A 27,441-nucleotide genomic window follows, 5' to 3' on the forward strand; every position below is an offset into this window, starting at 1 on the left:
AAATGGACTAAAGCTCCACTGAGGCAGCAGACGTGCGGTGGGAACAAGCTGACAGCTTTTTAAGACGAGCAGGAAATGACTGAGTCGCTCGCAGCCTCTCTGGGAGGAGGCACTTTCGCTCAATAATCTCATTAGCTCAGATGAGCACAGCAATATTACCATGGCCATCTAATTCTCGGCATGTAAACATGTAGTTTAATGAAATTATTCCCACAGCCGAAGCCCTGCTCTGCTTGTGACTTCCATGGACTCACTGTGCTTCTGTCTGTGTTTCTGCAGGAAAGCTCACGCCCTCGCTGTATGAGGCCAGCGGATGTGACATGTCACTGGTCAATTTTGAACCTGCAACCAGACGAGCCTCCAATAACATATGGTTAGTGTCAAAACTGACAAGTCACCGGATTTGTTTAATGTGATTTCAGATGATAACATTCGCCCTCTGGCTGCTGTTATGAGCATGTTGTGTTCCTAATCATGTAGCATAGAGACTGGTCAGCTCATTGTTACAGAAGTACACAGCATCAGGTAAACACATATAGCAGAGGGCAGCAGTATTTCAAGGCATTTCGTGCTGTTGGCTGCTTTGCTGAATGACTTTAGTTGCTAATTAGCAAACCATTTGTTTCAGTTGACTGAGCATTTAGGGTAAATTCAACTTTTGGGAGTAATGAACTGAGCTGAAGATGAGACAGTCACAGCAGCAAAAACTTGAAAACAAATTTATCTTCTAAGCTGGTTTATTTCAATATCCGTCATTTGAACACAGTAGTTTAGATAATACCTCTGAGAAAGTAGCTTCTGTCACCTGTGGAGTACCTCAGTTTGAGAAAGTTTGAATGGGAGCTGCAGTGTGTTATTCCACAGATGCTGCCACTCTTTTTTTCCAATTGTCCGTCTTGATCATTTAGGTTTTAGTTGTTGGCAGAAAAAATAAAACATTTTGTTATAGCTCCCATTTTTAAATTATTGCTTAATTTTTGTTTCAGTTTTATTTTCGGTATGAAACCCATTAAACAAAGTGAATACCGCTGCTGGCTGTAGCTTCATATTTAACTTACTGTTACAGGCACTGAAAATGGTTTTATCCTTCTTATTGAATTCTCAGCAAGGAAGCATCTAAACATTATTTTCCTTTAAGGATTTGAGCAACGTGTGAGTTGCCCTGATGCTTGGTCAGCATTTGGAATCAGGTCTGTCAATAAAATGACTTATCCTAACTTGAGTTGATCTACAGTGAATGTATCTTTCATCATCTGTTTCCCAGCTTCAGTTTATTATTTCATATTTTGCCGGTCTTTGTTCAGTCAGTTCCCCACCTGGCTCCTGGCTTTTTCTGGAACTCTGGCTTTTAGAGAAAACATGACCGTACAGTACAAAAGCAAAGCAAAAAGCCTATTGGCTATTTAGTTTGAGGTCACCAGGAAATGAATCATGGTTTAATACAGTAAGTGCAGCAGATGCTTTTCTCTCATCCATGTTTCCCTTTTTGTCTAATGCCCTGCAGGGATACTGACTCCCACCTCTCCAGTTCTACCTCAGTTCGCTTCTACCCTCATGACCTGGTGAGTGCCTAACCAGTGAGCTCCTCTTATTCTCTGTATCTAAGTGTGAGTTTGCATTTTAGAGAGAGAAAGAAGACTGACAGACTGAAACAGGGGACATACAATGACAAAAACAATGTTCTGTCTTCTGCACATCAGTTTTGCATATTTCTGCATATTATTTTTGGAATCGATGTCAGTTTAAACAGCCTTCTTGCTGCATTGGCTGTTTCCTCCTTCTCCTTTTTGTTCTTCTTTCTTTTTACCTCGGGCCAAAAACAAATTAGATTATACAAACTTTAAAATAGCTAAACTGGCTACCAGGTGACTCTGAAAACAATTTTAAGGTTTATCTGATGATATCTGACCGGCTTGTTCTGTGTAAGATATCTTCAGTCATCTGATGCTGGCTGTATTTCTGCAGTAAGAGTCCAGATGTCTGGGAGAGGATGGGACGGTGGTGGTGCCGTCTTTATCCTGAATAACAGCCAAGATCAAACACTCACATGAAACATTTTATGCTTATTGTATTGAGTTTAACTGCAATGACAGGCATGTTGTAGTTTGATTGTTATGTAAACTGTTTATTATTCAAAATCATGACTGTAAATTCTCTCTGAGTCGTATTATTGATCAAAATGCAGCTCAAATAAGTTTGACTGACTGTGGGGCAGATCTCCCTCCCTCAGATCCGTCTGAACCGTCTGCTGACGATGGACCCGGAGCTTCTGGAGCAGCAGGACGGAGATCTGAGCCCGGAGCTCCAGGATGCACCACTTGGACAAGAGGACCGTGCAGCCACCACAGCCGCTGGCAAAGCCAAGCAGTACTACCGCCTGTGGCTTCTCCCCTACATGTGGGTCGGCCTGCACTTCGACCGGCTCACCCTGCTGGCGCTGTTTGACAGGTGAGGTTGCACGGCAGGTCATCAGCATCTTATTTTGATGTTTTTTGTTTATTTTTTACAAAGCACCACTTTTAGATTCAATCCCCATGGTGACACTGGAATAGAATCAATTCAGTTTACTCAGTTAACCTGAGAGTTTTCCTCTGTGTCCAGCTTTTATGGTGCAGCACAAGGTTCTGTCCAAGGCCCCATTTAATTTCTTTCTTTTTATAACCCTCTGAAGCTCAAGCAGTTTCTGGACATGTTTTGCTTCTGTCATTTTTTCCTCACTGTGGGCTCATTTTTCACTGTATGTAGAGTCCTGCACCTCTGTGGATATAAGACAACCATGACTAGAAATAGAATTCAGAAATGTCTTTTGTGCAGTACAACAAAGTGATAATGAAACAAAAGTTGAATTTCTCATATGCTCTGTAAACAGCCTGCAGTTCAGTCTAGTTCAGTTGAAAAGCTGATTAGCTTAAAATTGTAATTTATTGTGCAGATTCTGGGTAATGTACACATTGTATTTTTAGCAAATTCTTACATGAGACATGTAGAATGACGTGATTTTGATCAAATATCACAATATTAAGGTTAGATTCCATGGGCTCAAAAACCCCATGTCAGTTCTGTGAGTGTCATTTGCCTTTCTGGCTAAACATTCAACGAGCAAATCAGCCCTGTTGTTAGGTCTATTGTAAAATTCGAGTCATTCCGCTTTGTTTAAAGGATTTGGAGTCTGTGATTGTGTCTCTTCTTGTCTTGATTACTGTAATTCCCTCCATGTGGGAGTCAGTCAGTCAGCCTCGTCTCGTCTGCAGCTCATTGAAAATGTAGCTGTCAGCTTCTCACCGGCATCAAGAAGAACGACCACAACTCTCAGTGAAAAATGGAATCGATCACACAATTCCTTTATTTGTTTTTTAAAGTACTGCACAGGTTGAAAGTAGTTTATATCTCAGAGCTCTTCCGTCCATTTTCTCCTTTACAGCCCTTAACTGTTCATCAGTCCAAGCAGCCAGTTAAAGTCCAGAGTGACTGATCATTTTTCACTGTTGATGCTCTGGAACACTTTGTTCTCTATGAGTCTTTAGGATTGTTATCATGATTATATTGTTTCCCATCTGATGTCTGTTTTATTAAATGTGTTTTAGTGTTTAGTTTTTTTTCTTCTTTTCTTGATGTTTTTAAAGTCCGATTCTGATCAGGGAAAGTAAGTTTGATGTCTGAAAACGGTTCAGTGTCCCTCTGAGCTGACTTTTCTCGATTGTTTTAGGAACCGTGAGGTTTTGGAGAATGTGTTGGCAGTGGTGCTCGCTGTCCTAGTGGCCTTTCTGGGTTCAGTGCTGCTCGTCCACGGTTTCTTCACCGACATCTGGGTCTTTCAGTTCTGCCTCGTCATTGCAAGTTGCCAGTATTCCTTATTAAAGGTGAGGGCTCGAGTTAACAGTGTAGCATTTACACTTGACCTTATAAAATGGAACAGAGAACCATTGTTACAAAGAAACATTTGAAAAGCTGCCATCGTGTGTTCCAGCACACCAGTAAAAAGTTTAAAAGTTTGGTTTGCCTGTAAGGAATTATTGATGCTACAAAATGATTTCTCCCAACTGTTTTGCAATAAAGTAGTTATACAAATTTACGAGAGGTGAATTATGTTTCTTCTTATTAACAGAGTGTTCAGCCAGACTCCTCTTCCCCTCGGCATGTAAGTAACCAATTATAAATCATTTTTCACTCTTTTAAAAGTGCAACATGTTGGAAAAACAGCACCTAAACAAAAACAAATGAAATACTACTCTGGTTCAGAATCAGTTGCTTTCATTTACAACCTGACCTGTAGTTATTACTCCGGTTTTTTTTTGTTGCTGTTGTGGTTCTGGAAAATGACGCTGTTTTTTCCCCCTCTCAGCCTGTGTTCCTCCCTCCCTTGCGTCAGTAGGCTGCACTGAAACAGCGTCTTTTATTAATGCAGCTCTTACTCAGCTGCAGGCACAAGCTTTAAATAGCTGGTCAGAGTTTAGACCACAGCTCACTCTCTCACTCTTTTGTGTGCATCTCGCCTCCCTCTCCGTCTATCTCCCCCCTCCCCTTATGTCGTCCCCTTTTCCGTCCCCTCAGCTCACCTCAAGGACTTCTTTCCTTCCCTTTTCATGACATGTTGAGAGAAAAAAACAAGCCCTGGTCTGTGTAATCTGATTGTTGATGCGTAAACTGTCAGCGCTTCCGTTGGTGCAGAAAACAGGGCAGCTCATAGAGTAGCGTCTTGAGTTGAAACCTGCAGACAGGCTTCCTCCTTCTCCTGTGACACCTTACACTTGATGTTATTTCTGCTTATACCTGTGTCACCGTCCCCGGGGCTGATGTCACACTGATAGCACAGAAATAATATTTTCCCTAGTAGTAATTGTCGTTTGACTGTGTTGCATTGGGGGAGCTGCTGTTATCCACAGTTTATCAAAGCTTATTGTTAAAAAATAATAGACAGACATATGCTATCTAAAAAGTAATAAATATTTGAAGAAATTTTGTTACACTTTGCTATTTTAGCCCTTTTCATGCTTACATTTCATATGTATAGATAGAGATACATACAGTAGGTGCATGTTCGAAATAATGAGCCACAATAGGAGAACCCAGCTCCAATAATGATCCATTTATATCATCATACCCTTGTCCCTGCAGGGCCATAATCGTATCATCGCGTACAGCCGGCCTGTCTACTTCTGCCTGTGCTGTGGCCTCATTTGGCTGCTCCACTACGGCAGTCTGAGGACCACTTCATCCCGCTTCACCCTGTATGGAGTCGCACTCACCAGCTCCCTGGTGCTTACCTCCGCCAGGGACCTCGTCATAGGTGAGCAGCTTTTTTTTAGTGTTTTTTTTTTGTTGTTTTTTTTTACACGTACTAGAAACGTGACAAAACACAAAATAAAACTGCACAAACAAAAAGACCACCTTATGCACAAATCCAGGTTTATAAAGATGAACTGTTTGGAGATTTATTAGAAGTTCAGTGCAGGTATGTATTAGGTGTCAACTGATTATTGAGTCAAATAGACAGGGTTTTTCTGATTATCGGAATAATTTAAAGATGTGCTGCTTTGGCTCTAGTGCAGCTGCCTCTCTCTTATCTGTAGTCACTCTGGTCTTAAAGCAGCGTCACGCCCACAGTACAATCTGATTGGTTACACGTCACATGTAACAGCCAATCAACAGTGAATGCTACTGTGCCACAGGATGGACACAGAGGAATGCATTTTGAGGCTGTGTGTGGCAGATATTGCCCGCATTGCAATAAGTACCACAACCTTATGGTCTGTGATGACATGCATGTCCAGTTTCCCAGTTGCACTGAACTAATATAAGTAATCTTTGATTGATATTGATTCTAATACAACTGCAGCTTTCTTTAGCTATTGCAAACAGGCTAAGACTTGAATTTTTACTGCAGATACATATCATTAAAAACATCCTAAGTATTATTTATTAAGAGTCTAACACTCAAAAATGCCCCCGCTTTGGCACTGTGTGGATGTGGCTTCACTGGTTTGACTGACAGTAGCCAGACAACCACCAGCTGTCAGCAGATCACTGATTCAAATTCCGATTGGTGCACACAAGTGTGTGATGTCATCTTCTTTCTAACTGAACACCACAGACCAAAAAACACAAATACAGAAAAGGAACCTCTCATGTGAAGTAACCAAAACTGTTCTAACCCTTGGCTTGAAAATAATGAACCGTATCTTTAATTAATGGGAAACCAGTGCAAAGAGGTCTAAATGGAGGTAGTGTGATTTCTTGCATTTGTTCTTGTTAAAATCCCAGCTGCAGTTGTTTTGTATAATTTCAAGGCATAAGTAGGTTTTCCACTCAGGCAGGGAAACACACAGGTACACTGATCATTTCTTACCTACATGAAAGCATTGCTGCACTAACACAGCAATCAAATCTGAGATTAGTATCAAAGATAAAAACGCCTAAATGGGACTTGGGTTAATGGACGGTGTAAGGTTATCAAGTTTATCTAAGTTTAAACATTGTAGTTTGGCTGGAGATTTGTAGTAAGTTTGTGGGCTATTAATAACTGGTTGGAAATCACAGAAAACACACAAAAAATGTACACGATAAAGTCCATTCTGACACTTTGTTTACCCAACACAAGAGACAGATTGAGTTCAACTACTGTATGAGTCACAGTCTTTTTACTAATGGTAGTGTCTTTTTGCTTAGCAAATATTAAAACTACCTACAAAACAATAAACAATAATTGCAGCAGTTACCCTGGAGACATGCTGCTGTACACCAGTAGGAACCAGTAATGTTCTAGTTATAGGATGAAAAATGTGTAAAAAGTCTGTTTAGTTCCTGATAATACTGCCATCTTGTCTCGTTGCAGTCTTCACTCTGTGTTTCCCCATCGTCTTCTTCGTGGGGCTGCTGCCACAAGTCAACACGTTCGTCATGTACCTCTTCGAGCAGCTGGACATCCATGTGTTCGGGGGCAACGGTGAGTGACTTGTAAATGCGCCGCCTCTCTGCAGGGGTGACTTTGACCTCCCCCGGATGAGACAACAGACCCACATACGCTCCTTATACATTATGATATGGCAGAGGCCCCAAGTGCTGATTTACATTCTGCCCGGCCTCGTCGCTGTCAGTTTGAGTGCTCTCATTGCTGGCATCCTCTCTGTGCTCTCCGCAGCCTCCACAAGCCTTCTGTCAGCGCTGTACAGCATCCTGCGCAGCATCGTCACCGTCGCTCTGCTTTACGGCTTCTGCTACGGGGCTCTGAAGGTGAGGGCAAAGCCGACCGAGCTGTCTGTAACCAGATGTCGTTTATTTGTAATGAAAAGCGACTTTATAACATTATTACGTTCACAAAGGCGCACAGTGTGAAACTATGTCCTCTACAAGTGATAAAAGCTGAAGACTTGAGAGTGTTTGATGAGACAGAAAAAGTACCACAGTCTTGCTGCTTTAATGATGTAGGAGCACTTTGTTTTCAAGATTTTTTTTCTTTCTTTTAGCTCACTTTGATTGCAGTTCTTTTAAATATCAACAAGTTTGTAGAGATGCACAAAGGTATCAGCATCACCATAGATATCATCTGAAGAAGGCTTTAAAATTCCGCTCTGGTCATTGATTACTTTTCTAAAAATACATCTTTGTGGATCAAAGTTACATTTTTAGATTTTCTCTCCCCCATGAAAATGATCCCTTCCTACCTTTAAATGGCTCATATGTAACTCTGCGCTATTGCCTTTTTTTAGAATATGCAAATCTACCACCCACCCCTCTACTTCTCGCTGCACATTATCTCACCTACATCTCTGCTCAAACACTGTACAACTTACTCTACGCTGCCCAATGGCAAGTTGTAATATTAGAGGAATTTAGTTATATATGTTTGAGCCGTAAACCGATTCTAAAGAAGAATAATGATAATGAAAGCCCAGCGCTACAAATTAACAGGATTAGGTTTGTTACGCATTAAACCTGGCAAGTCTGAATCCACACTGCAGTTTCAAAGTGGAAATGTTCAGCCATGGCGCTGAGAGTTTATCTTGCTCCTGGTACGTCCTCTAGCATATTAAAAATGTCATATGAACATGTTCACAAGGTAAAAAAGAATTTTGTCTTTCTTAGATTTGTTGATTTTCCTTGGAGCAAATGTTTAAAATAGAATAATGGGACAAAATGCACATTGACGGGCAGGTAATGGCAATCAGACAATCCATCCATCCATTGTCTATACACTGCTTAATCCTCATTAGGGTCACAGGGAGGCTGGAGTATCTACCGCAGCCTGCGTTATGGGGCGTTAAGGGAGCATTGATAAATGTAGGGTCAAACAAAAGAAGTGATGTGTTTTGCCTGTGACAAGGTGGGAGGTGCATCCAAATGAGAAAGTTGGTTTCACCGGCGCTACCATTAGAAAAAGTTAAGTCTGGAGCCCTGATGATAACAGCAGGCATAATATTATGTTAATTCCACGACAGATGAGACTTGATGCTTCCTGCATTTTGGTGGCAAAAATATGTGCATATATCGGAACAAGCAGTCAACCAAAATGACTGGGAAAATATTGGATATTGGCAGCTCTATTTGTTAGCGGACACACTGCTTAACTCTTTGTGATATCAAAGGCTTTGTACTAATCTGTTCATCAGCAGTATTAGCTTTATGTAAATTCCTGTTGTGGTGATGTAAATAAAAACACACCCATTAAAACTGTGTCAAACTGCTGTTTCCCAATCCATAATACACCTAACATTATACTAAAATTATTGTAATATGACTTTATTTTGTAGGTGTGATGTTCATTGTTGCAGTTAGCATCTTAGCTTGCTAGGAGTTGCTTATAGGCACTGAACACATGTACAGATTAATATAAAGGAGTGTTTTACTAGTATTTAGTTAAGGAGGAAAACAATATTTTTTCCTGATGGTGACAATAGTCGGAATCAAATCATTCAAATTCTGGTAATCCATCTGTAGGTGGATATGAATTCTTGTGTGAAATTTCATGACAATCCATCCAATAGTTGTCAACGTGTCACTATAAAACCAAAAATGTTGACTTCATGCCATCACCAGAGGAAAAATCACTGAATCACAGCAGTCAGTCAGATACGTCATCTGTGAGCCACAGATGTCAGAACATTATTTCCAGGCTGTCCATTTAGTAGTTTTTGAGGCATTTCAGTTTGGATCAAAGTGGTGGATGGCTGGCTAATAAAAACTAAATGTGCTCTAACATTTTTCAACATTCTGTGTCTCATCCAGAAGTGATTATACACTTTTACACACTAAATCATCTGTCAAGTCTTGTAGATGTTCCTTATCTTGCATCACTTACATGTAAAATGTATATGAAGCACTGTGATTATTTGAAAGCCAACCCTGTATCTTAATACATCAGCAGGAATAATTGAGACATTCACTTCTGTTTGTTAAGCTTTTAAATAATAAGTATGTAAAATCTTGTTGTCTGTGTTTCAGGAGACGTGGGAGCCTCATCACATCCCCGTGTTGTTTTCTGTGTTCTGCGGCCTCTTGGTGGCAGTATCCTACCACCTGAGCCGGCAGAGCAGCGACCCGTCTGTCCTCATGTGAGTATACACACCTCAACAACAGATAGTTTCCCATACTTGACGTGTTTAAGTGGTAAAAATGTTGAACTCCCTCATTTAAGTAGGCAAAAACGGGTCACCACAAAATATTTTCCATTAACTGTTTGACCCATATCTGCAAGAGAGAAATCCACATTAAAGAATAATCTGTGACTTTTCTACTCAATATTTTCTGTGGATTATCTCAGATAGGGGATTTTCTAAGCATTTCTAAAAGTTCAAATAGCTTAAAATCGCCTCACCCAGCCAGTGGTTTCAGCAGTAGATGATTATACATTACCTCTAAGATAAATCATCCCCAGGAGATTGGTAGCTGATATTTTTGCCCTTTTGGTTTACAGCTCACTTATACAGTCCAAGATTTTACCCAATTTAAAAGACAAGAACCCGGAGGACCCATTGTCAGAGGTGCAGGACCCTCTGCCAGAGAAGCTAAGGGCCTCGGTGGTGAGTTTATTACATAGAAGACAAATTTATCTTGTTAAAACTGCAGCACACAGTTCTAATTCTCTGCCTAAAGCCTTTTAATGAGGTGGGTTTTTTTTCTTGCTTTCTAATACCATCGACAATGTTTTTTCCAAATGTGTAGAATGAACGTCTGCAGTCGGACTTGATCGTCTGTGTGGTCATTGCTGTCCTTTACTTTGCCATCCACGTCAGCACAGTGTTCATAGCGCTGCAGGTACAGTAAATATTTCATCTTTGGAAATAGTTCGAATGTAATGTGTGCCACAAAAATATACATTAATCCTCTAAACTCCAGTCAGTTTCTGGGCGTTTATTTTCTCCTGTCACGTTTTTACTCACTGTGGCCTCATTTTGCACTGCAATATAAAGTCCTGGACCTCTATGGAAACAACACAACCATGGCTAGAAGTAGAGAGCAATATAACAACATTTTAATGCCATAAATTATATTTTAAAAAAAGTTGAATTTCTTGAAATATTTATTTTATAAAACATGTTAAAACCTGGGCTCACCATGTCAAACATTTTTCCCAGTAAACCCATGTGTTACTAATGCAGGTCTCCACATGCTAAAGATATCCAACTGTTTCTTCAACCTCTACACATTTTTCAGTCTCTAAAACAATTCCTATCTGAAATCAGCAGTGTCTCGCCACATTTTCTGCATTTCCATTCGTCTTTGTATTGTTGCATAAACACGGGACAGCCTTCCTTCTGCGTCCTTATTCGACTTTTCCACATTTGGATTCATAACCACAGGCATGCAGGTCTGCGTGGCTGGTGTGAACGGTGGAAAAACTGTCCAGAGCTCAACCTTGTTAGTTCAAACCATTTATTATCGGCCAATTTAGGAGCAAGGCATGTGGAATTAAGTGATTTTGAAGAAATGTCACAATTTTAAGCTTATTTCTGGCTATTTTTCAGGCAGAATTGCACATCACACATGATTAGCACATGGAAAGTTCTGATGTTTCTTTCCGTTTTTGTAGTTTCTGGCTAAGATAAATGCAATTTTGGTGTTTTGTTTTTTTGTTTTTAAAGATAATGTGCCTTTAACGCCTGCCTGCAGGTTTTGAGTGGTGTAAAGGGGAAGTCGCAAGAGCTACATAGCAGCAGATAGAAGCTCAGAACATTAAATCATCTCTCTGTATTCCTTCAGCCTTTCCTCAGTTACGTCCTCTATGCTCTGTTGGGGACAGTGGGGCTGCTCACCCACTATCTGCTGCCTCAAGTCCGCAAACAGCTGCCCTGGTACTGCTTCTCCCACCCTCTGCTCAAAACCAAGGAGTACTATCAGTTTGAAGTCAGAGGTAAGTCATCTGAGGAATATTCATTTTGTGTTTGTTGTGGCTGTTCAGCCAGAGAAGAAAAACTGTGTCTAGACTCACAAATAGAAACTCAAACAACCACTTTGTTGTTGTGTCAATCATCAGTCTGAACAGAGCGAATGCAGATTGGAAAGTCGACAGTTTTTTTCTGACAGTCTTTGTTTATCATGCGCTTCTACATCTTAGCAATCCTGTATTCCTGAACTGTATCTCTAAACTGTCTGTCCTCAGATGCGGCTCATGTGATGTGGTTTGAAAAGCTCCATGTGTGGCTGCTGTTTGTGGAAAAGAACGTCCTCTATCCGCTCGTCATCCTTAACGAGCTGAGCGGCAGCGCCAGAGAGCTCGCCAGCCCAAAGAGGCTCGACACAGAGTGAGGACTCTTAGTGTTTTCTTTCATTCCGGCATCACTTTTCTAATGTAATATAATCTATAATGCTTCCTGGTTGGAAAACGGCACTGCAGAATTAGTAGTTGTGTTATTGATTTTACTCTTGGTGATTTATGGTTTCTGATGGCCAGTCTGTTTGTGTTTCAGGGTCGGCGCTCTGATGATCACAGTTGCAGGCCTGAAGCTGCTGCGCTCCTCCTACAGCAGTCCAACCTACCAGTACGTGACCATCCTCTTCACCGTCCTCTTCTTCACCTTCGACTACCATCATCTGTCCGAGACGCTGCTGCTCGACCTCTTCCTCATGTCCATTGTTTTCAGCAAGGTGAGAGGAATATATGTATGATAATGAGTTGTAAAATCTAGAGATGGTTCATACTTAAGTATTTCTACTCATTTGCAGTCAAAGGACTTTTTTGTTTTGATGTTGCTACTTGCATCAGTATCCTGAACTTCATTGCCTTTTCTTCCAGTTGTGGGAGCTGCTCTACAAGCTGCACTTTGTCTACACCTACATCGCCCCATGGCAGATCACATGGGGCTCAGCCTTCCACGCCTTTGCTCAGCCCTTTGCTGTGCCTCGTATCCTTTCAGTGCAGTTTGTCATTAACGTGAACTGTACACTGAGTTTCTTATGTGCACTTGTGTCACTTTAACATCACAGTAAAGTCTACCTGTGTCAAGCTGATAATGATCTTGAACTTGGTGGTGAGTTTTTAGGTCGTACTTGGTGTTGGAGTTTTATGAAGCTCCTGTTAAATGTACAGAGAGTAGATGCCCTCTTTAGCAAACAGTGACCTTGACCTGAGCTCCTCCAGACTCTGCCATGCTGTTTGTTCAGGCTGTAGTGTCAGCAGTCTTCTCCACCCCCCTCAACCCCTTCCTGGGCAGCGCCATCTTCATCACCTCCTACGTCCGACCCGTCAAGTTCTGGGAGAGAGATTACAAGTAGGGACAAATGCAGAAATAATAATTATCTAATATAAGAAGGACTTTCTGTGAATCTGCTTCTAAAATGTGTGAATTTGAATTGTTATGCAGCACCAAGAGGGTGGATCACTCTAACACTCGGCTGGCCTCTCAGCTGGACAGAAATCCAGGTGAGGATGTGACATTCAAGTTTACTGGTTTGTTTTTCCTTCAAATGTTCTACATGTAACACTTAAAAGCACTTAATGCAGCATCACAGACCCAAGTAAGCAAGAATGTCGGCCACGCCTCCCATCTCTTTACTATAATTTGGAACCAGAAAGGTTGTGTACATGAGAGGCAACAAAAAATACTTCAGCCACAACTATTAGCCCATGATAGCATTGTGAAATGCATTGAATGTTCGTAGCAGGTTGTTGTTAACTCAAGTAATGCTGTCCTCACTTGACCTGTCACTACTACAATCTCCTTCCATGAGTGGAACATAGATTGAACGGTGGGGAAACAAACACACAAAGGCCAGAGTGGAAATGATAAATGTGAAGAAGATGTAGCAGAGAAGAGCCTTAAAACAACAGTAGAAACTCTCACAATGAGCTAAAAGGAAGTGCACATAAATTACATAAATAATGTAAATAAAATACCTTGTTTTTAAATTCTTTACTATTTGGGAAACAGTTGAATGATGTACTGCACTTTTGCTGTTACAGTGCAAAAGCCAACAGTTTCAAAGGGAGGGATTCACATGCATCATCATGCGAGCATGACTAGACCAACTGCCTAAACATAAAACATCGTCTGACTTAACTCTCTGCTAAGAACACCATAACTGTACTACATTTTTACATTGCAAGTAGTTACTGCTATAGTACTGCCAGATTTATTCCAAAATCTTACATATTGCACCTGTTAAAGTGTACTTTAGCAGAATACAGGCTGCTCATACAGTTGCTCTGAGCACTGTTTCATCTGAACATGTTTTTGGGTGGACCTAACTGTCACCAGAGTTTATTTTTGGCAAACAGGGAGAATTGATGCCCTCATTTAAATTCTAATGCCTAATTTAAGGTCTTTTAATAAGAATCAATTTTTAATCCTTAGTCAATTTCCATAATGTCAGTGTCTGAATACTGTATATGATGCATTTACTATTCTGTCTTCCTTCATTCCCTCTTCAGGCTCTGACGACAACAATTTGAACTCCATCTTCTACGAGCATCTTACCCGCTCCCTGCAGCACAGCCTGTGTGGAGACCTCCTACTGGGCCGCTGGGGAAACTTCAGCACCGGGGATTGTTTCATCCTGGCCTCCGACTACCTGAACGCTCTGGTGCATCTTATAGAGATCGGCAATGGCCTGGTCACCTTCCAGCTCCGAGGGCTGGAGTTCAGAGGTGAGGAGGTCCATGTGTGGCACGTGTAGAGAGCATGGAACCAAACGTGTCAAGAATGTAGTTAAAATCCATCTCCATTTCTAGCCAGTGAAGATCAAGTTGTTGTTTTGTTTTTTTTTAACTTTGTTTATGTGTCTGTGTGGTGATTCTTAAGTGCTAGAAGGGATAAGATGAGTCAAAGCCATGGCTGAGGATTTCCACCTTGTAGCTGCTTTGTACAGATGACTCAAAAACACTGTTTCAGACTTCAATGGCACAAATGTACGGTGGTGCAAGATACAACAGTAGAAATATTTTAAAAATGATACAAAGGTGACTGAACAGGCGACTCATAAACAAAGGCTGTAGTCCCTGACGCAGCTGTCATGGGTTTGAATCCAGCTCATGGCCATTTACTGCATGTCATTTCCCTACTCTTAAACCCACATTTCCCGTCTCTCTCTCCACTGTCCTATGTATAATAATGACAAAAACGCAAAAAAATAGCTTAAAAACAAAAACCAAAACTGTGGTTTCTATGATCAGTGTCACAAACATTCCGAAGTAAATGTCCATAAAAGATTTTTTTTTTTTTTTTAAAGAAACCTGGGCTTCAATGCTAAGTCTTTGCAATATTTTTAGCAAAAACAAGCTATTTTCAATCCAGGACTTAGTCATTTATGGCTTAATCTTTAATTCAGAAGCCATGACAAGCTGCGGTAACCTCCAAAAAAAACAACTATGATATGTTGAAGTTTGTCAAAAACATCCCATTTTACATTGTTAAATAACATTTTATCAAGAGTCAGGTCAGATATGTCGACCGCTTCCCATTTTGTTTTTCAGTTTTCACACTGAACAGGTCACAAACAGCTCAGTTAGCTGGTAGGTTAGTGTTAGTAGTAGAGGTGGTAGTAGTGCTATATATGAATAATAAAACTGTAATGACTAATCTCCATGTAACTAACAGTTTATGTGGTGCAAGCTGTTTCACTTCCATCATATTTCCGCAAAGTAAACACAAAGCTAAGTTTGAAGCATCTCCCTGTGAATGAGGTTTACCAGATGGTACAAAGAATGCTGTACAATGGAATGTGTTAAAAGTTTAGTCCACACTTCTTTTCAGTGACTTCCTACTCATATTTCTAACCCTAACACTGTTTTTATTCCCAAGAAAGGTAAACTAAACTCAACAAAAGAGTATTTGACTCATGTCTGGATTTAGATGATAGAGTTAGACCTATTAACAATATGAATCAGTGACACACACTTCATCAGTAGCAATAAGAAAACTGTTTGATAGGTTCCCATAAATGCTTGAAATGCAAACATCCATGAAAGCACATAATAAGAATGCAATGTTTGGCTGCATTAAGAACTCTAAATGTTCTCCTTCCCTGCCTTGCAACAGCTCTTTCACCTTAAACACCCTCTGCTCTGAAATCATTCCTTTATCCTTATTTATTCTTGTTTCCATGTGTTCATTTACTGATTTTTGTTTGTTTTTATTGTTGTGAACATTAAAATCACTATCTGTGTACCTTGTTAAATAAGCTGATGTGATTACATTTAAAACAAACCTTATTTCTCCTGGTCCATATTAATAATAGATCAATAAAAATTACCATGATAATTATCAGTAGCACCAGAAATGAAACTTTTTTCATGATTATTTTTTTATCTGTATGGTGCAGCCTTGGAGTGAGTGAGGATTAGTAACCAGTCCCTCAGCATTTTATAAGTTAAAACAGCATTCCAGCGTCTTAGTTCAGTGCTTTATCTCCCTGTCAAACACACCTGGTCGTGCTCTATCATTGTGACTTTGGGTGATTCGGTCGGAAGATTTCTGCTGCACAACAAACCTGTTTGAAGCACGAGTGCTGCTGAGAGCATGTGATGCAGTCAACCTTTTACAGAATTAAGAGACACTCCTGAAAGCATGACACTCATCAGCAGTCTGTCAGCAGCTTTGCCTGTAAATGTAAAGTGTTGTTACAGATTATCTTTTTATAGTTCTTCTGTCTGTCGACATGCAGTTCAACCCATTAAGGTGGCCTCTAAACATGAACAGGTACACGTGTATGTTGCCTCAGGTGTTAGTGGGTTAGTGTGTTAACGCTCCTACAATTAACCCAGTTCACGCAAAAGTGTGTCAACAGAAAAATAATCTCTTCGGGTATTTTGTTAATTGATTGATTTAGGTAAATTGTCAAGCAATAATGCCAGTTCTGCTTTTCAGCTAGGAGGATTTATTTCACAGAAGCCAGAATATTTTGGGTTTTAGTTTAAAAAAAAAAAAAAAAAAAAAAACAGCAATAAAAAAACAAGGCTTTAGATGTGAAAGGTTGAAATTTTTAACACTTTTCTTACATTTTATAGAACAAACCATTGTCCCTCTTGAGTTTCCATTTCTTAAGCTGTACATTTTGCATACAGCATCACTAACCTGCTGATGTTTCCTCCTCCACAGGAACCTACTGCCAGCAGCGGGAAGTGGAGGCCATCACTGAAGGGGTGGAGGAAGACGAGGGCTGCTGCTGCTGCGAGCCGGGTCACCTCCCTCACATCTTATCCTTCAATGCCGCTTTTGGGCAGCGCTGGCTGGCCTGGGAGGTTCTGGTCACCAAATATGTTCTGGAGGGCTACAGCATCACTGATAATAGCGCCGCCTCCATGCTGCAGGTGTTCGACCTCCGACGAATCCTCACCACCTACTATGTCAAGGTTTGTTTGATCACAGTGAACAGTTTGACTGTCTGAACCCCAAAAGCTGGGTTTGAAAAGCATCTGATTTTGTAAAAATCATCATAAGTATGCTATTTGATATAAGCAGAAACTTTCAAAACAGAAAAAAATGTCAGATTTGTGTGATGTGTGTAACTTTGGCTTTTGAGTTTTGTCAGGAACATTTGCCAAATCTTAGCTTAAAATCATTATATTTAATCAAAATCACTGTATACTGTGTGACATATTTCAAAATTTGCCCAAAGCAAACCATTTGGACCAGATTCTGTCGAAGAAACCCAAAACTTCTGCATTCCATAGCAAAATTGCAAAACCATTAGCTGGAACCAACAGTCAGATGACAAAGATTCAGGAGCTTCTCGGCTGAACTGCAGGATGTGTTTACACAAACCTGATAGGAGACAAGTATAAAAACTTAGGCTGCCTTCTGAATTGCATACTTACTTAGATTTTTACTTTCAGTATGCGCTATGGCTGCCATTAAAAGTACGTGCTGTTACATGGCATATGCAACATGCTACTTTTTCATAATAATGTGCCTTAAATTTGTACCGTCGCAGTCTGTTGTGCAAAATGAGCTGTCATCTGTTGTGTGCAGATTATGGGTCAGAATAGCCACAAAATCTGCAACTGTATTTCACATGTTATATATTGGGATATGCTGAATCTTTTTTCTGGCATGCTAGATGGATAGTAGTGTGGATATTGGTACCCACCCAAATTAGCAACGCAAGTGGTGAAATATCTCTAGTATGTAGAGCCACCATTTTGAAAAATAAAACGAAGAAATTCAACTTTGTTTTTTCTTCCTTATGATTTATGTCATAACTTAAAACTAATAATAATATTTTTTTTTTGTAATGCACTTTTCATTTAGGCAAAATCTCAAAGTGCTAGGTTGAAGATAGAAAATGTATAAAAACAAAACAATCAGATAAAATAATAAAAAATAGAAACTTAAGGCGCACACATAGAAGAAAAACTTCGCAAAAGACATTTATGAATCTTCTCTACTTCTGATAATGGTTGTGCTGTTTCCATAGAGGTGCAGGACTTTATACTGTAGTGAAAATGAGCCCACAGTGTGCAAAAATATGACGGCTCAGAAGCTTCTTGGGGTTCAGAGGGTTACGATGAAGTTTGACATTTTAACTCGCTGTGGGATTTCTAAATGATCTGAATGCATCATGTCTTTCCTCTTCAGGGTATCATTTACTACGTGATTGCGTCCCCTAAACTGGAGGAGTGGCTGGCTAATGAGACCATGAAAGACGGCCTGCGGGGATGTGGGGAGAGGAACTACGTGGACCTGGATCCCACCTTCAACCCCAACATCGACGAGGACTACGACCATCGGCTCGCAGGCGTCTCCAGGGACAGTTTCTGTGGCGTCTACCTGGGCTGGATCCAGTACTGCAACTCTCGGAGGGCCAAGGTAACGCTGACTTCAGTTTTCTGTTTGTAGAGAGTTCCCTAAGCCGCCGTGAAGGAGGGACGCTGGTCTACACTGACTGTATTTATTCAGATATACACATAGACTGGCTTATTGTAGGATGCATGTGATGCCTCTCACAAAGCAGGACAGTTTTGATGGTAGTGTGATAAGGGTTACTTTGTACTCTGATTTTGCAGTTTGTGAATAAAAGTACACTAATAGCCTCATAGTGACAATTCACAGTCAAACTTCAAAAGCCTTAAAAAAACATAAATCCCTCCAAGTAATTAGATTTTAATCAAATTTTAAAGGCTGTTCCATCTTGTTTGATCCCCACAGGACACTGCATCATTTGTTGTCAGATGACGTGTTTTTAATAAATGAAGAAAGGCGTTGAAAATGTCAGGGCCAAAGGAAATATTTTCAGTATACGGTAAAGATTTTTAGACAAATGTTAGCAGAGAATAGTTTCACAAATCCTCCTTGTCTGTGCTTTGTTTGCAGCCGCTGGACAGTGAGAAGGACTCGGCTCTGGTGCTGCTCTGCTTCGGCCTCTGTGTTCTGGGACGGAGAGCTCTGGGAACAGCAGCCCATCATATGTCCAGGTTATTTAGTCATCTTTATTATTATGAGCGAACAAGTTCAAATGTTCTCTTATGTAGGCCAAACAACAAGACTTGGACCTCCTGTGACAGTCGTGCTGTTAATGTTTCCTGTTTAACATTTAAAAGAATGAAAATGTATCATTTTAGGGTTACAATGACTAAGCATCTACACAAACATATTTTTATATGCATTGACAGACATACACTTGGGCTGTTTTCCTTCCTTCTGTCCTTTCTGTCTGTCCTCTGGATGAAAAGAAGTAAATAACGCTTTTATGTCTTTGTTCCGTTTCATCACAGCAATCTGGAGTCTTTCCTTTATGGACTTCATGCATTATTTAAGGGAGATTTCCGCATCTCGTCGGTGCGAGATGAGTGGATCTTCGCAGATATGGAACTCCTCAGGAAGGTCGTGGTGCCTGGAATCCGAATGTCTCTCAAATTACACCAGGTGAGACTCCACAGAATGAACTGCTGTCGATACAAAAGTGCCTTCAGCTTCGTATTTTTCAGGGAAAAAAGCTGTTGGGGTCGTATACTTGAACAAGAACACAAACACACTGCTGGGTCGCTGGTAAATGTAATATTGCATACAAGTAAATAATAAAAGTATTAATTAAATAATAAAGAATGAAAATATATCATTGCAATGTGATGAAGAATAAGAATGACAGCTTATTTATGACATGACAATGAACACAAAGTCTTTTCCTAATGACTCGTAAATAGGTTGTAAAGTTTAAACCTTAATGTATGTTTTCCATTTAATGTAAACTTTAGGTTCTACATTCCTGAGACAGATAATCTTCCTAACAATGAGATGGCAGTATCTGCTTAGAAGGACCTGTAACCTCGGTTACATTTCAGAAGTCGACAAAGGAACGTCTTGAAACTCCAAACCTGAGATTTCTATTTTTGGTTCTTATTGTGCAACAGACACAACTCACATTACTACAAGCAGCAGACAAGCTGTAACTCTGAAAATGACTAAACATACGAACAACTTATCTTTAATGGATGACTAACAGATGACTGACATCAATACACTGGAAAAAAATGCCCCTCTCAAAACAGGAAAAAAAAACTTATTTCAAGGAACTTTTACTTTGAAATAAGTGAAAAAATCTGCCAATAGAACAAGTGAAAAATGGCTTGGTAAGATTTCTTGAAATAAGATGTGATATTTCGAATATTGAGAGCTTAAAATTAGCTGGGAAAACTTATTTTAAGCTATATTTTACCAGTATTGTCAAGATTAGGTGTCTTAAAATAAGCCAGACATGCTAAAAAAAAAAAAAAAAAAAAGAAGCAGTTTTTCACTCAAAAATAGATTTTTGCTTTCATGTAACCTCTTAATTTGAGATGTCTTAAAATAGTTTTGAGTTTTCTTGTAAAATACAACTCAAAACAAGATAATTTCAAGATTGTTAGACTTAACAAGATATTTAAGTTGCATTGTCTTAAAACAAGTCCCTCCATCTGGTGAAATGTCACTAGTGAAGTGAATTTATCTTAAATCAAGTGGGATGAGACATTTTGACTAAAAATAAGACAAATAGACTTGGTAGGATTTTGAGTTTTTGCAGTGTAACTGATAACCTAACGTTTCACATACTCAACTGCTTTGACGCTGCACTTGTTTCCTTTTTCAGGACCACTTCACGTCCCCCGACGAGTACGATGAGCCGGCGGTTCTTTTCGAGGCCATCTCCTCCCACCAGCAGAACCTGGTCATCGCTCACGAGGGCGACCCGGCCTGGAGGAGCGCCGTGCTGTCCAATGCCCCGTCGCTGCTCGCCCTGCGCCACGTCCTGGACGAGGGCACCAACGAGTACAAAATCATCATGCTCAATCGACGATACCTCAGCTTCCGTGTGATCAAGGTGAGACCGCAGCGGAGTCATTGTCATTCAGTGTTTGCCACTAATTCTAAGACTCCTGTTTGATGCTGACCTCAGTTTCACGCCCCACATCAATAAAGTCATCCAATCCTGCTTCCTCCAGAGAAAAACCATTGCCAAAACCAAATCAGTCCTCCCTCGATCAGATCTCGAAAAAATCATCAATGCCCTTATTTTTTCCTGTCTTGATTACTGCAACTCCCTTTTATCGGGCATTCCACAAAAATCCCCCTCCCGCCTCCAACTGTTCCGGAACACAGCAGCTAAGCTTCTTCCTGGTGTTAACAGACGACATCACATCTCCCCTGTTCTAGCTTCCCTCCACTGGCTCCCTGTCCGTTTTAGAATTGATTTTAAGATTTTACTGATCACTTTTAAAGCTTACCAGGGCCTTGCCCCTGGCTATATTTTAGACACACTAAGCCTGTATGTCCACTCATGCAGCCTTACATCTTCGGGTGGGTCCCTCCTCGTTGTTCCAAAGTTGAGGCTTAAAATCCAGGGGTGACTGGGCCTTCTCCATCAGGGCCCCTCGGCTTTGGAATCAGTAGATTCTTTTAAATCACTTCTTAAAACTCACTTTTACAGACTCGCCTTCCTGTAAAGTTCTCTTTTCTTTCTCTTTTATCACTACGTTCTACCTGTGAAAGCACTTTGTGAATGTTCTTCTGAAAGGTGCTATACAAATAAAATTCTTCTTCTTCTTCTTCTTATTGTTATTATTATTATTATTATTATTATTGTTGTTGTTATTGTTATGCTCAGTGATTATGTTGTGCTGCAGGTGAATAAAGAATGTGTCCGAGGCCTTTGGGCCGGGCAGCAGCAGGAGCTGGTGTTCCTGAGAAACAGAAACCCAGAGCGCGGCAGCATCCAGAATGCCAAGCAGGCTCTGCGGAACATGATCAACTCTTCATGCGACCAGCCCATCGGTTATCCCATCTACGTGTCTCCGCTGACCACCTCCTACTGCAACTCGCACCCGCAGCTCGGACACATCCTGGGAGGCCCCATCAGCATCGGGAACATCCGCAACTTTGTAGTCAGCACGTGGCACAGGTCGGTGGTCCAGCAGGTTGAGTTTGGAGCTTGGAAAACATACATTTGTGGTATTGTTGGTTTAATAAATGTATTTCTCATAGGTTACGGAAGGGCTGTGGTGCAGGCTGTAACAGTGGAGGGAATATCGAGGATTCAGACGCAGGAGGTTTGTCCTGTGGCAGTGGGAACGGAACTGGAGGCGACTCTCAGCAGAGTTCGGTGTCACAGGGAGGAACTTCTGGACCTGCTCCTCCTCACTCATACCAGCCACATCCTCTGGGTAAGAACTGCTACGCCTGTATTACCTTTTACTGCTTGCAGCATTTCATAATTGCTACTAATATGGAATGGCATGATGCTAAAAATTCCACAAAAATTCTACAAATATTGATGCCACAGCAAAACATAAACCAATGAAGTTAAATGAATAATCTTTTTTTATAAAGCACTTTACAAAAAGTATCAAAATAAAACCTCCAGCTATAAAACACCATGTGACATACAAAAAAAGCAGTGTTAAAAAGTAGAAATAATATTAGTGAAAATGAAAGACAGTTCAAAGGAAACTTGGACCTCGAGACGTCGACTGCAAACACTTTGTCCCCTCAAATCTTCAGCTGAGCTCCAGGAACAAACAAATGACCATTTCATGAGTTTGTCAAAGTGTGCAAAGGAGCATTCTGTACTAAAAAGTCAGAAATGTTGCTTAGAGCAAGCTGTGAAGGACTTAAAAGTTATCAGTAAAATCCTAAAAACTACCCTAAAATATACTGGGAGCCAGTTCAAAGAGGCTGAAACAGGAGTGATGTGTTGATGTTTTTTTATTTTGGTTATTTTAGCTATTTCACGTGAAAAAACATGGGATGGGCGTGAAATAAAAAAATGTACTTTTGAATGGTGACAGCATTTCTCCTGCAGTGTTCAGCTCATAGACTGTATGGTTCAGCTGCATTCTCTCTAAATAAAGGAAAGAATACAAACAATAATTGGTCTAGGTATAATAAATATTATTAATATTGCAAAAACTGTGGAATCTAGCCTTCATTTGTTTAAAACAAACAAAACTGTATCATAAAACTGTTTCTGTTGAGGTTTTTGATGAGGCTTTTTGTCATATTTCCAATTTGTTAAAAACTTTAGATATAGTTGTCTGTCTGTGTTGTTTTACTTTGTGCTCGGCTTGTTACATTCTAATATTTTTATATTCTACATTCCACAAAATATAGAATTATTGACCATAAATGAAAATAATGTTTCATTTTATGTCAAAAGTTTTGCAGGCTCAGTTCTGAAGAATGAATGACACACCTGAATGAAATTATGTGAATGATAAAAATTTTATTTTTCTCCCCTTTGAATCAAATGTTCCTCCTCCATTGATATTTTCAATTAAAAACCTCAGGATTTACATGTTTTCAAAGACTTTGGGCTGATTCTAATGATTATAATATTTCATTTTTATTTTAGTTATCAATCGTGCAAGTTCCTGTTTTACTTAGTTTTACTCATTGATTACACAAGTTTTTGTTTATTTTTTATATTCTCTATTATATAAGTTTTTGCTACCTATCTGATAACTTGTACAGCACTTTGTCAGCTGAGGTTGTTTATAAATGTGCTATAAAAATGAATTTGATTTGATTACAATTTTAGCTGGAAGATTTTATCACATTACTAGTCAAGTTTTGACATTATTGATATTTAGCGCATTTCTGATCAAGTCTAGCACAAATTTGATTACATTCTTATTAAGCTGGTAAATTATTGGGTGTTACAGACTATGTTGCATGTTTGTGTTGTCCTTAGGGGTATGTTAGCCTGGTGAAGTTAGCATTAAGTTAGTGTGACGGTACTCCTCTTTGAAATTCAGTTTGATCCACCTCTGATTTGACCTCCTTCTTCCTCCTTGTCCAGGAACCAGCCAGAGTTCTCAGTCCGTTCAGTCTGGTTTGGTCCGTCACTCTCCTGCCCGAGCCTCTGTTGCCAGCCAGTCCTCATCGTACCGCTACAGCAGCAGCCGCCACTCCTCCCTGCGCACCTCCACCACCGGCCTGGAGCCCTGCCGACGCTCCTCCACCAGCCAGCTGTCTCTGCGAACCCTCCCCACGTCCCTGCAGCTGCGGCTGGGCTCCACCTCGGACCCCGCCGGCCCCTCCGCCTCCCTCTCCAGCCACAGCATCCCCCCCTGCAAGCGCCACACGCTGGTGGGCCTCCTGGGCAACGACGGCCTCTGCAGCACCGTGACGGACCCTCTCAGCCAGCATCATCACCACCATCACCACCCGCAGCAACACAACCCCACCGTCTCCACCGTACGGAGAGACGACATCTCCTACAGAGTGCAGGTCCGTAAACATTCTATAGAAATAAGCTGGAATTAAATCAAAAAGACATCACTGGCAATGACATTTAGTATAATGAGAGCAAATATATGAAGGAGAGATCTGCGTTGGAAACATTATAATGCATCTGTTTGTATTTTTTATTGAAGGTATGCGCAGCCATTTTACACACAAATGGGTCATAAAGTGTCCGTATTTTTTAATTAAACTACCATTATACAAGAAATGTCAAACAGGGCATCTACTGAAGTGACTTGTTCACCCTGTTGACATTCATTTGCAAATATCAGCTGACAGTTGCTTAGTAACCTTACTCCTTACAGAATCTACTGTAGTCTGTACATCTTAATTTACCTATTTAGCACAAACTCGATGACAACGTTTCACCGAACTGTGCTGCACTGTTGTAAAAAAAAAAATAAATCTGTAAAAAATAGTTGATAATTTGGTAGTAAACATGCCTGGAAAAATGCGTTGTGTAATACAGTGAAGTTAACAAACTGTGAAAATAGCAACAAATGTCCGTAAATTAATTATATATTTGCCAGATTTTATTTATATGTATATAATAGACAATATAAAAAAATTGTGTAATTAATTAGTCAAACTAAGTCAAATAGCAACTTGCACGATTAAATACTGAAATAAAAATAAAAATAAAATATTAGAACCATTAGAAGCAGCCAAAAGTCTTTGAAAATGTGTAAATCTTGATTTTTTTCTTAAAACGGTGTAATTCTATGGTCACACATTGTAAAAGATCAAATTTAGTAAAAATACAGATTTTTAATCCGGCGTTATCTCCTTTTTTTCTGTGATTTATTAGCTATTATCTCCAATTTAACATACCAGAGAAAATCTGTAAAACGACAACAGTTAAAATAATTCTTTACCATTTTTTGATTCTTAACACACGTTTTCTTTTAAAATAACAGTTAATGTTTGTAAATGAACCGTCTTTTTTGCTGATTTAAATATAGTAAATATCGTGTATTTGTATGGTCAAAGTTGTAAAAGAACAAATTATTGTGTGGACATTATATATAGTTTTGGCCGGATTTAGTTTTTTTTTTCTGTGATTTTATTAGCTATGATTTATTTGCAATTTGGGAAAACCGGGAAAATCTGTAAAATTACAGTTAAAGAAATTATTTACCATTTTTCGATCCTTAACATATTTGCCAGTATTTGTAAAATAATATTTTTTGCTGATTTAAATACTTTAAATTGTAGTGTATTGGTACAGTCAGAGTTGTAAAAGAACAAATTGTGGACATTATAGATATGCAACATCTAAATTAATACTTTCTTCTGTGATTTTGCAAGTTATCATCTACAATTTTTCAAAACAGGTCAGATCTGTAAAGCTCACATCTTGTTTTGCCACAGTCCTACGGCCTACATGCACTGCAGATGTCACCAGTAAAAAGATCAATTCTGCAGCACATCCGCTCCTCCAACAGTCCAAATGCGTTTAGTGTAGCTGTGACTTTAGCTCTGCTCTGATCACATCATTCCTCCTGTCGTGTTTGTGTTGTTGCTCTCAGATCGTGGACGTGAGTCAGGTGCTGGAGAACATCAGCCTATCGAAGCGTAAAGAGCTGCAGTGGCCTGACGAGACCGTGAGACTGAGAGCAGGACGGACCTGCTGGAGAGACTGGAGCCCTTTAGAGGGCATGGAAGGACATGTAAGTCCCTTTATATAGCAGCATCTCCACGTTTACCTTTAACCCTCCTGCCGTCCTGTGGGTCAAATTGACCCGTTTTAAAGTTTGACAATGTGGGAAAAAAAATATATTTTCACAGTGAATCTTCAGATGGCTCAAACTTGTACAGGTGAATATGATCTGTTCAGCTTTTCAGCTACAAACACACTCTGACCTCTTGTCTGACGAATGATTTTACCGTGATAAGCTTGCTTCTGTTGTGTCCTCTTTTTTTTTTTTTTTTTTGGCCTGTAACACTGTCACTGACCTACTTGCTCAGTAATAAATGCTCCATAAATGAGATTGGACGCCTCCCCTCACAGCCGCCTCCTCTGTTGCCCTCTGCAGGTGATTCACCGGTGGGTGCCTTGTAGCCGAGACCCAGCCAACCGCTCCCATATCGACAAGACCATCCTGCTGGTACAGGTGGAAGATAAGCTAGTGCCCATTATAGAGACTGGGGTCATTGAGTTGGGTGCAGAGGTTTGAGACGAGCAAGCACACACACACACACACATCAAACACACACACACACACACACACGCGTGGATGCTTGTGTGAAGACGAAGCCAGACCTCCCTGGCATTCAGCAGGACGTGGCATCCTGCAGACAAACGGGACCCGGGAGCTCCCCCCTGCCCCGGCCCTCACCGCTGAGGGGGAAAAGGAAGCCAGGGAAAAGTGCAAGCACAGGCAGAGCCTACATTTACCCACAATGCTTTACCGCATCCACACACCGCCACAGTATCTGCCTTGCTTCGCGTCTCAGAAAATGCTGCATGACAGTAAAACAAAACCCTTAAGTTAAGTTAGTTCTCGCTACTGGTGATTAATTTCTATGCATTTCATCGACGATTTTTCTTGGAAATACTGACAGAGCTGAGTGTACGGAGCGCGTGAAGGTTTTTTTTTTTCTTCTTGTCCTTAAATAATTTGCCAAATAAGATCCGCCATGGTTTCATACACGTGAAAGCTTTTTTTTTCTTCTTTTAATTCGCTGCCAAGTCCGCAGAGGAGTTGGGACTCGACGGTGCTGCCACTCTGTCTCATTGTCGTCATTCCTTTTTTTTTTTTGGATTATTTTTGAAAAATTTGCAAGATTAATTTGCGCAAAGATTAAAAAAAAAGAACTTGCACTATAATTTTTTTCATTTCTTTTTTTTTTAATTTACAGTGATGCACTACAATCTTTAGATAATATCACATTTTATTTATTACAGACTCTGAATGGCCATGGTTACCGATGCCTTTGGAATGAAAAAAATAATGCAATCATTATTCTGTTTTCAGCCATTTTTATTTTAATATTTTGTGTTTGATAAACTTGAAAATAACTTTTTACTGTATATGATTATATCTATAAATATATATATATATTTACACAAATATATATATATATAATATTAATGTATAAAAGATTTTGTTTTCAATATTTATTACTGTGAACATGGTATTTACACTTTTTTTTTCATTTTCGGACAAAGGTTAATGTATTAAGGACCATTGGTTGAAAACAAGATGCCGCATTTTTGATGGACTGTTTCACTATTTAACTTAATTCGTTTTCTATATGCAAAAATAAAAGTTTGATTTATTGCTGTCTTTAA

At 39.9% G+C, this 27,441-nt stretch overlaps 1 protein-coding gene across 4 annotated transcripts in view; it reads left to right on the top strand.

Moving 5' to 3' along the window:
- pcnx1 (pecanex 1) overlaps window positions 1-27,441 on the top strand; it is a 47,506-nt gene extending 20,065 nt beyond the window's left edge. For 2 of the 4 annotated variants that reach the window (XM_055005770.1, XM_023286638.3), the window contains 28 exons: window positions 280-373; window positions 1,505-1,562; window positions 2,231-2,448; window positions 3,707-3,860; window positions 4,106-4,138; window positions 5,116-5,287; window positions 6,833-6,943; window positions 7,139-7,230; window positions 9,439-9,548; window positions 9,911-10,016; window positions 10,159-10,251; window positions 11,197-11,347; window positions 11,597-11,738; window positions 11,904-12,081; window positions 12,230-12,338; window positions 12,575-12,704; window positions 12,798-12,856; window positions 13,865-14,080; window positions 16,530-16,783; window positions 18,009-18,239; window positions 18,744-18,844; window positions 19,145-19,295; window positions 20,497-20,727; window positions 21,530-21,804; window positions 21,888-22,066; window positions 23,701-24,131; window positions 25,676-25,816; window positions 26,183-27,441. In XM_055005770.1, coding sequence (XP_054861745.1) covers window positions 280-373; window positions 1,505-1,562; window positions 2,231-2,448; window positions 3,707-3,860; window positions 4,106-4,138; window positions 5,116-5,287; window positions 6,833-6,943; window positions 7,139-7,230; window positions 9,439-9,548; window positions 9,911-10,016; window positions 10,159-10,251; window positions 11,197-11,347; window positions 11,597-11,738; window positions 11,904-12,081; window positions 12,230-12,338; window positions 12,575-12,704; window positions 12,798-12,856; window positions 13,865-14,080; window positions 16,530-16,783; window positions 18,009-18,239; window positions 18,744-18,844; window positions 19,145-19,295; window positions 20,497-20,727; window positions 21,530-21,804; window positions 21,888-22,066; window positions 23,701-24,131; window positions 25,676-25,816; window positions 26,183-26,323 — 4,361 coding nt within the window. In that variant the 3' untranslated portion in view covers window positions 26,324-27,441. Of the gene's footprint in view, window positions 1-279; window positions 374-1,504; window positions 1,563-2,215; window positions 2,449-3,706; window positions 3,861-4,105; window positions 4,139-5,115; window positions 5,288-6,832; window positions 6,944-7,138; window positions 7,231-9,438; window positions 9,549-9,910; window positions 10,017-10,158; window positions 10,252-11,196; window positions 11,348-11,596; window positions 11,739-11,903; window positions 12,082-12,229; window positions 12,339-12,574; window positions 12,705-12,797; window positions 12,857-13,864; window positions 14,081-16,529; window positions 16,784-18,008; window positions 18,240-18,743; window positions 18,845-19,144; window positions 19,296-20,496; window positions 20,728-21,529; window positions 21,805-21,887; window positions 22,067-23,700; window positions 24,132-25,675; window positions 25,817-26,182 lie in introns of all 4 variants that reach the window. The other 2 variants (XM_023286637.3, XM_055005769.1) reach the window with 1 other exon arrangement.

The sequence above is a fragment of the Amphiprion ocellaris genome, chromosome 20 (assembly GCF_022539595.1).
Source record: "Amphiprion ocellaris isolate individual 3 ecotype Okinawa chromosome 20, ASM2253959v1, whole genome shotgun sequence".
Taxonomy (NCBI): domain Eukaryota; kingdom Metazoa; phylum Chordata; class Actinopteri; family Pomacentridae; genus Amphiprion; species Amphiprion ocellaris.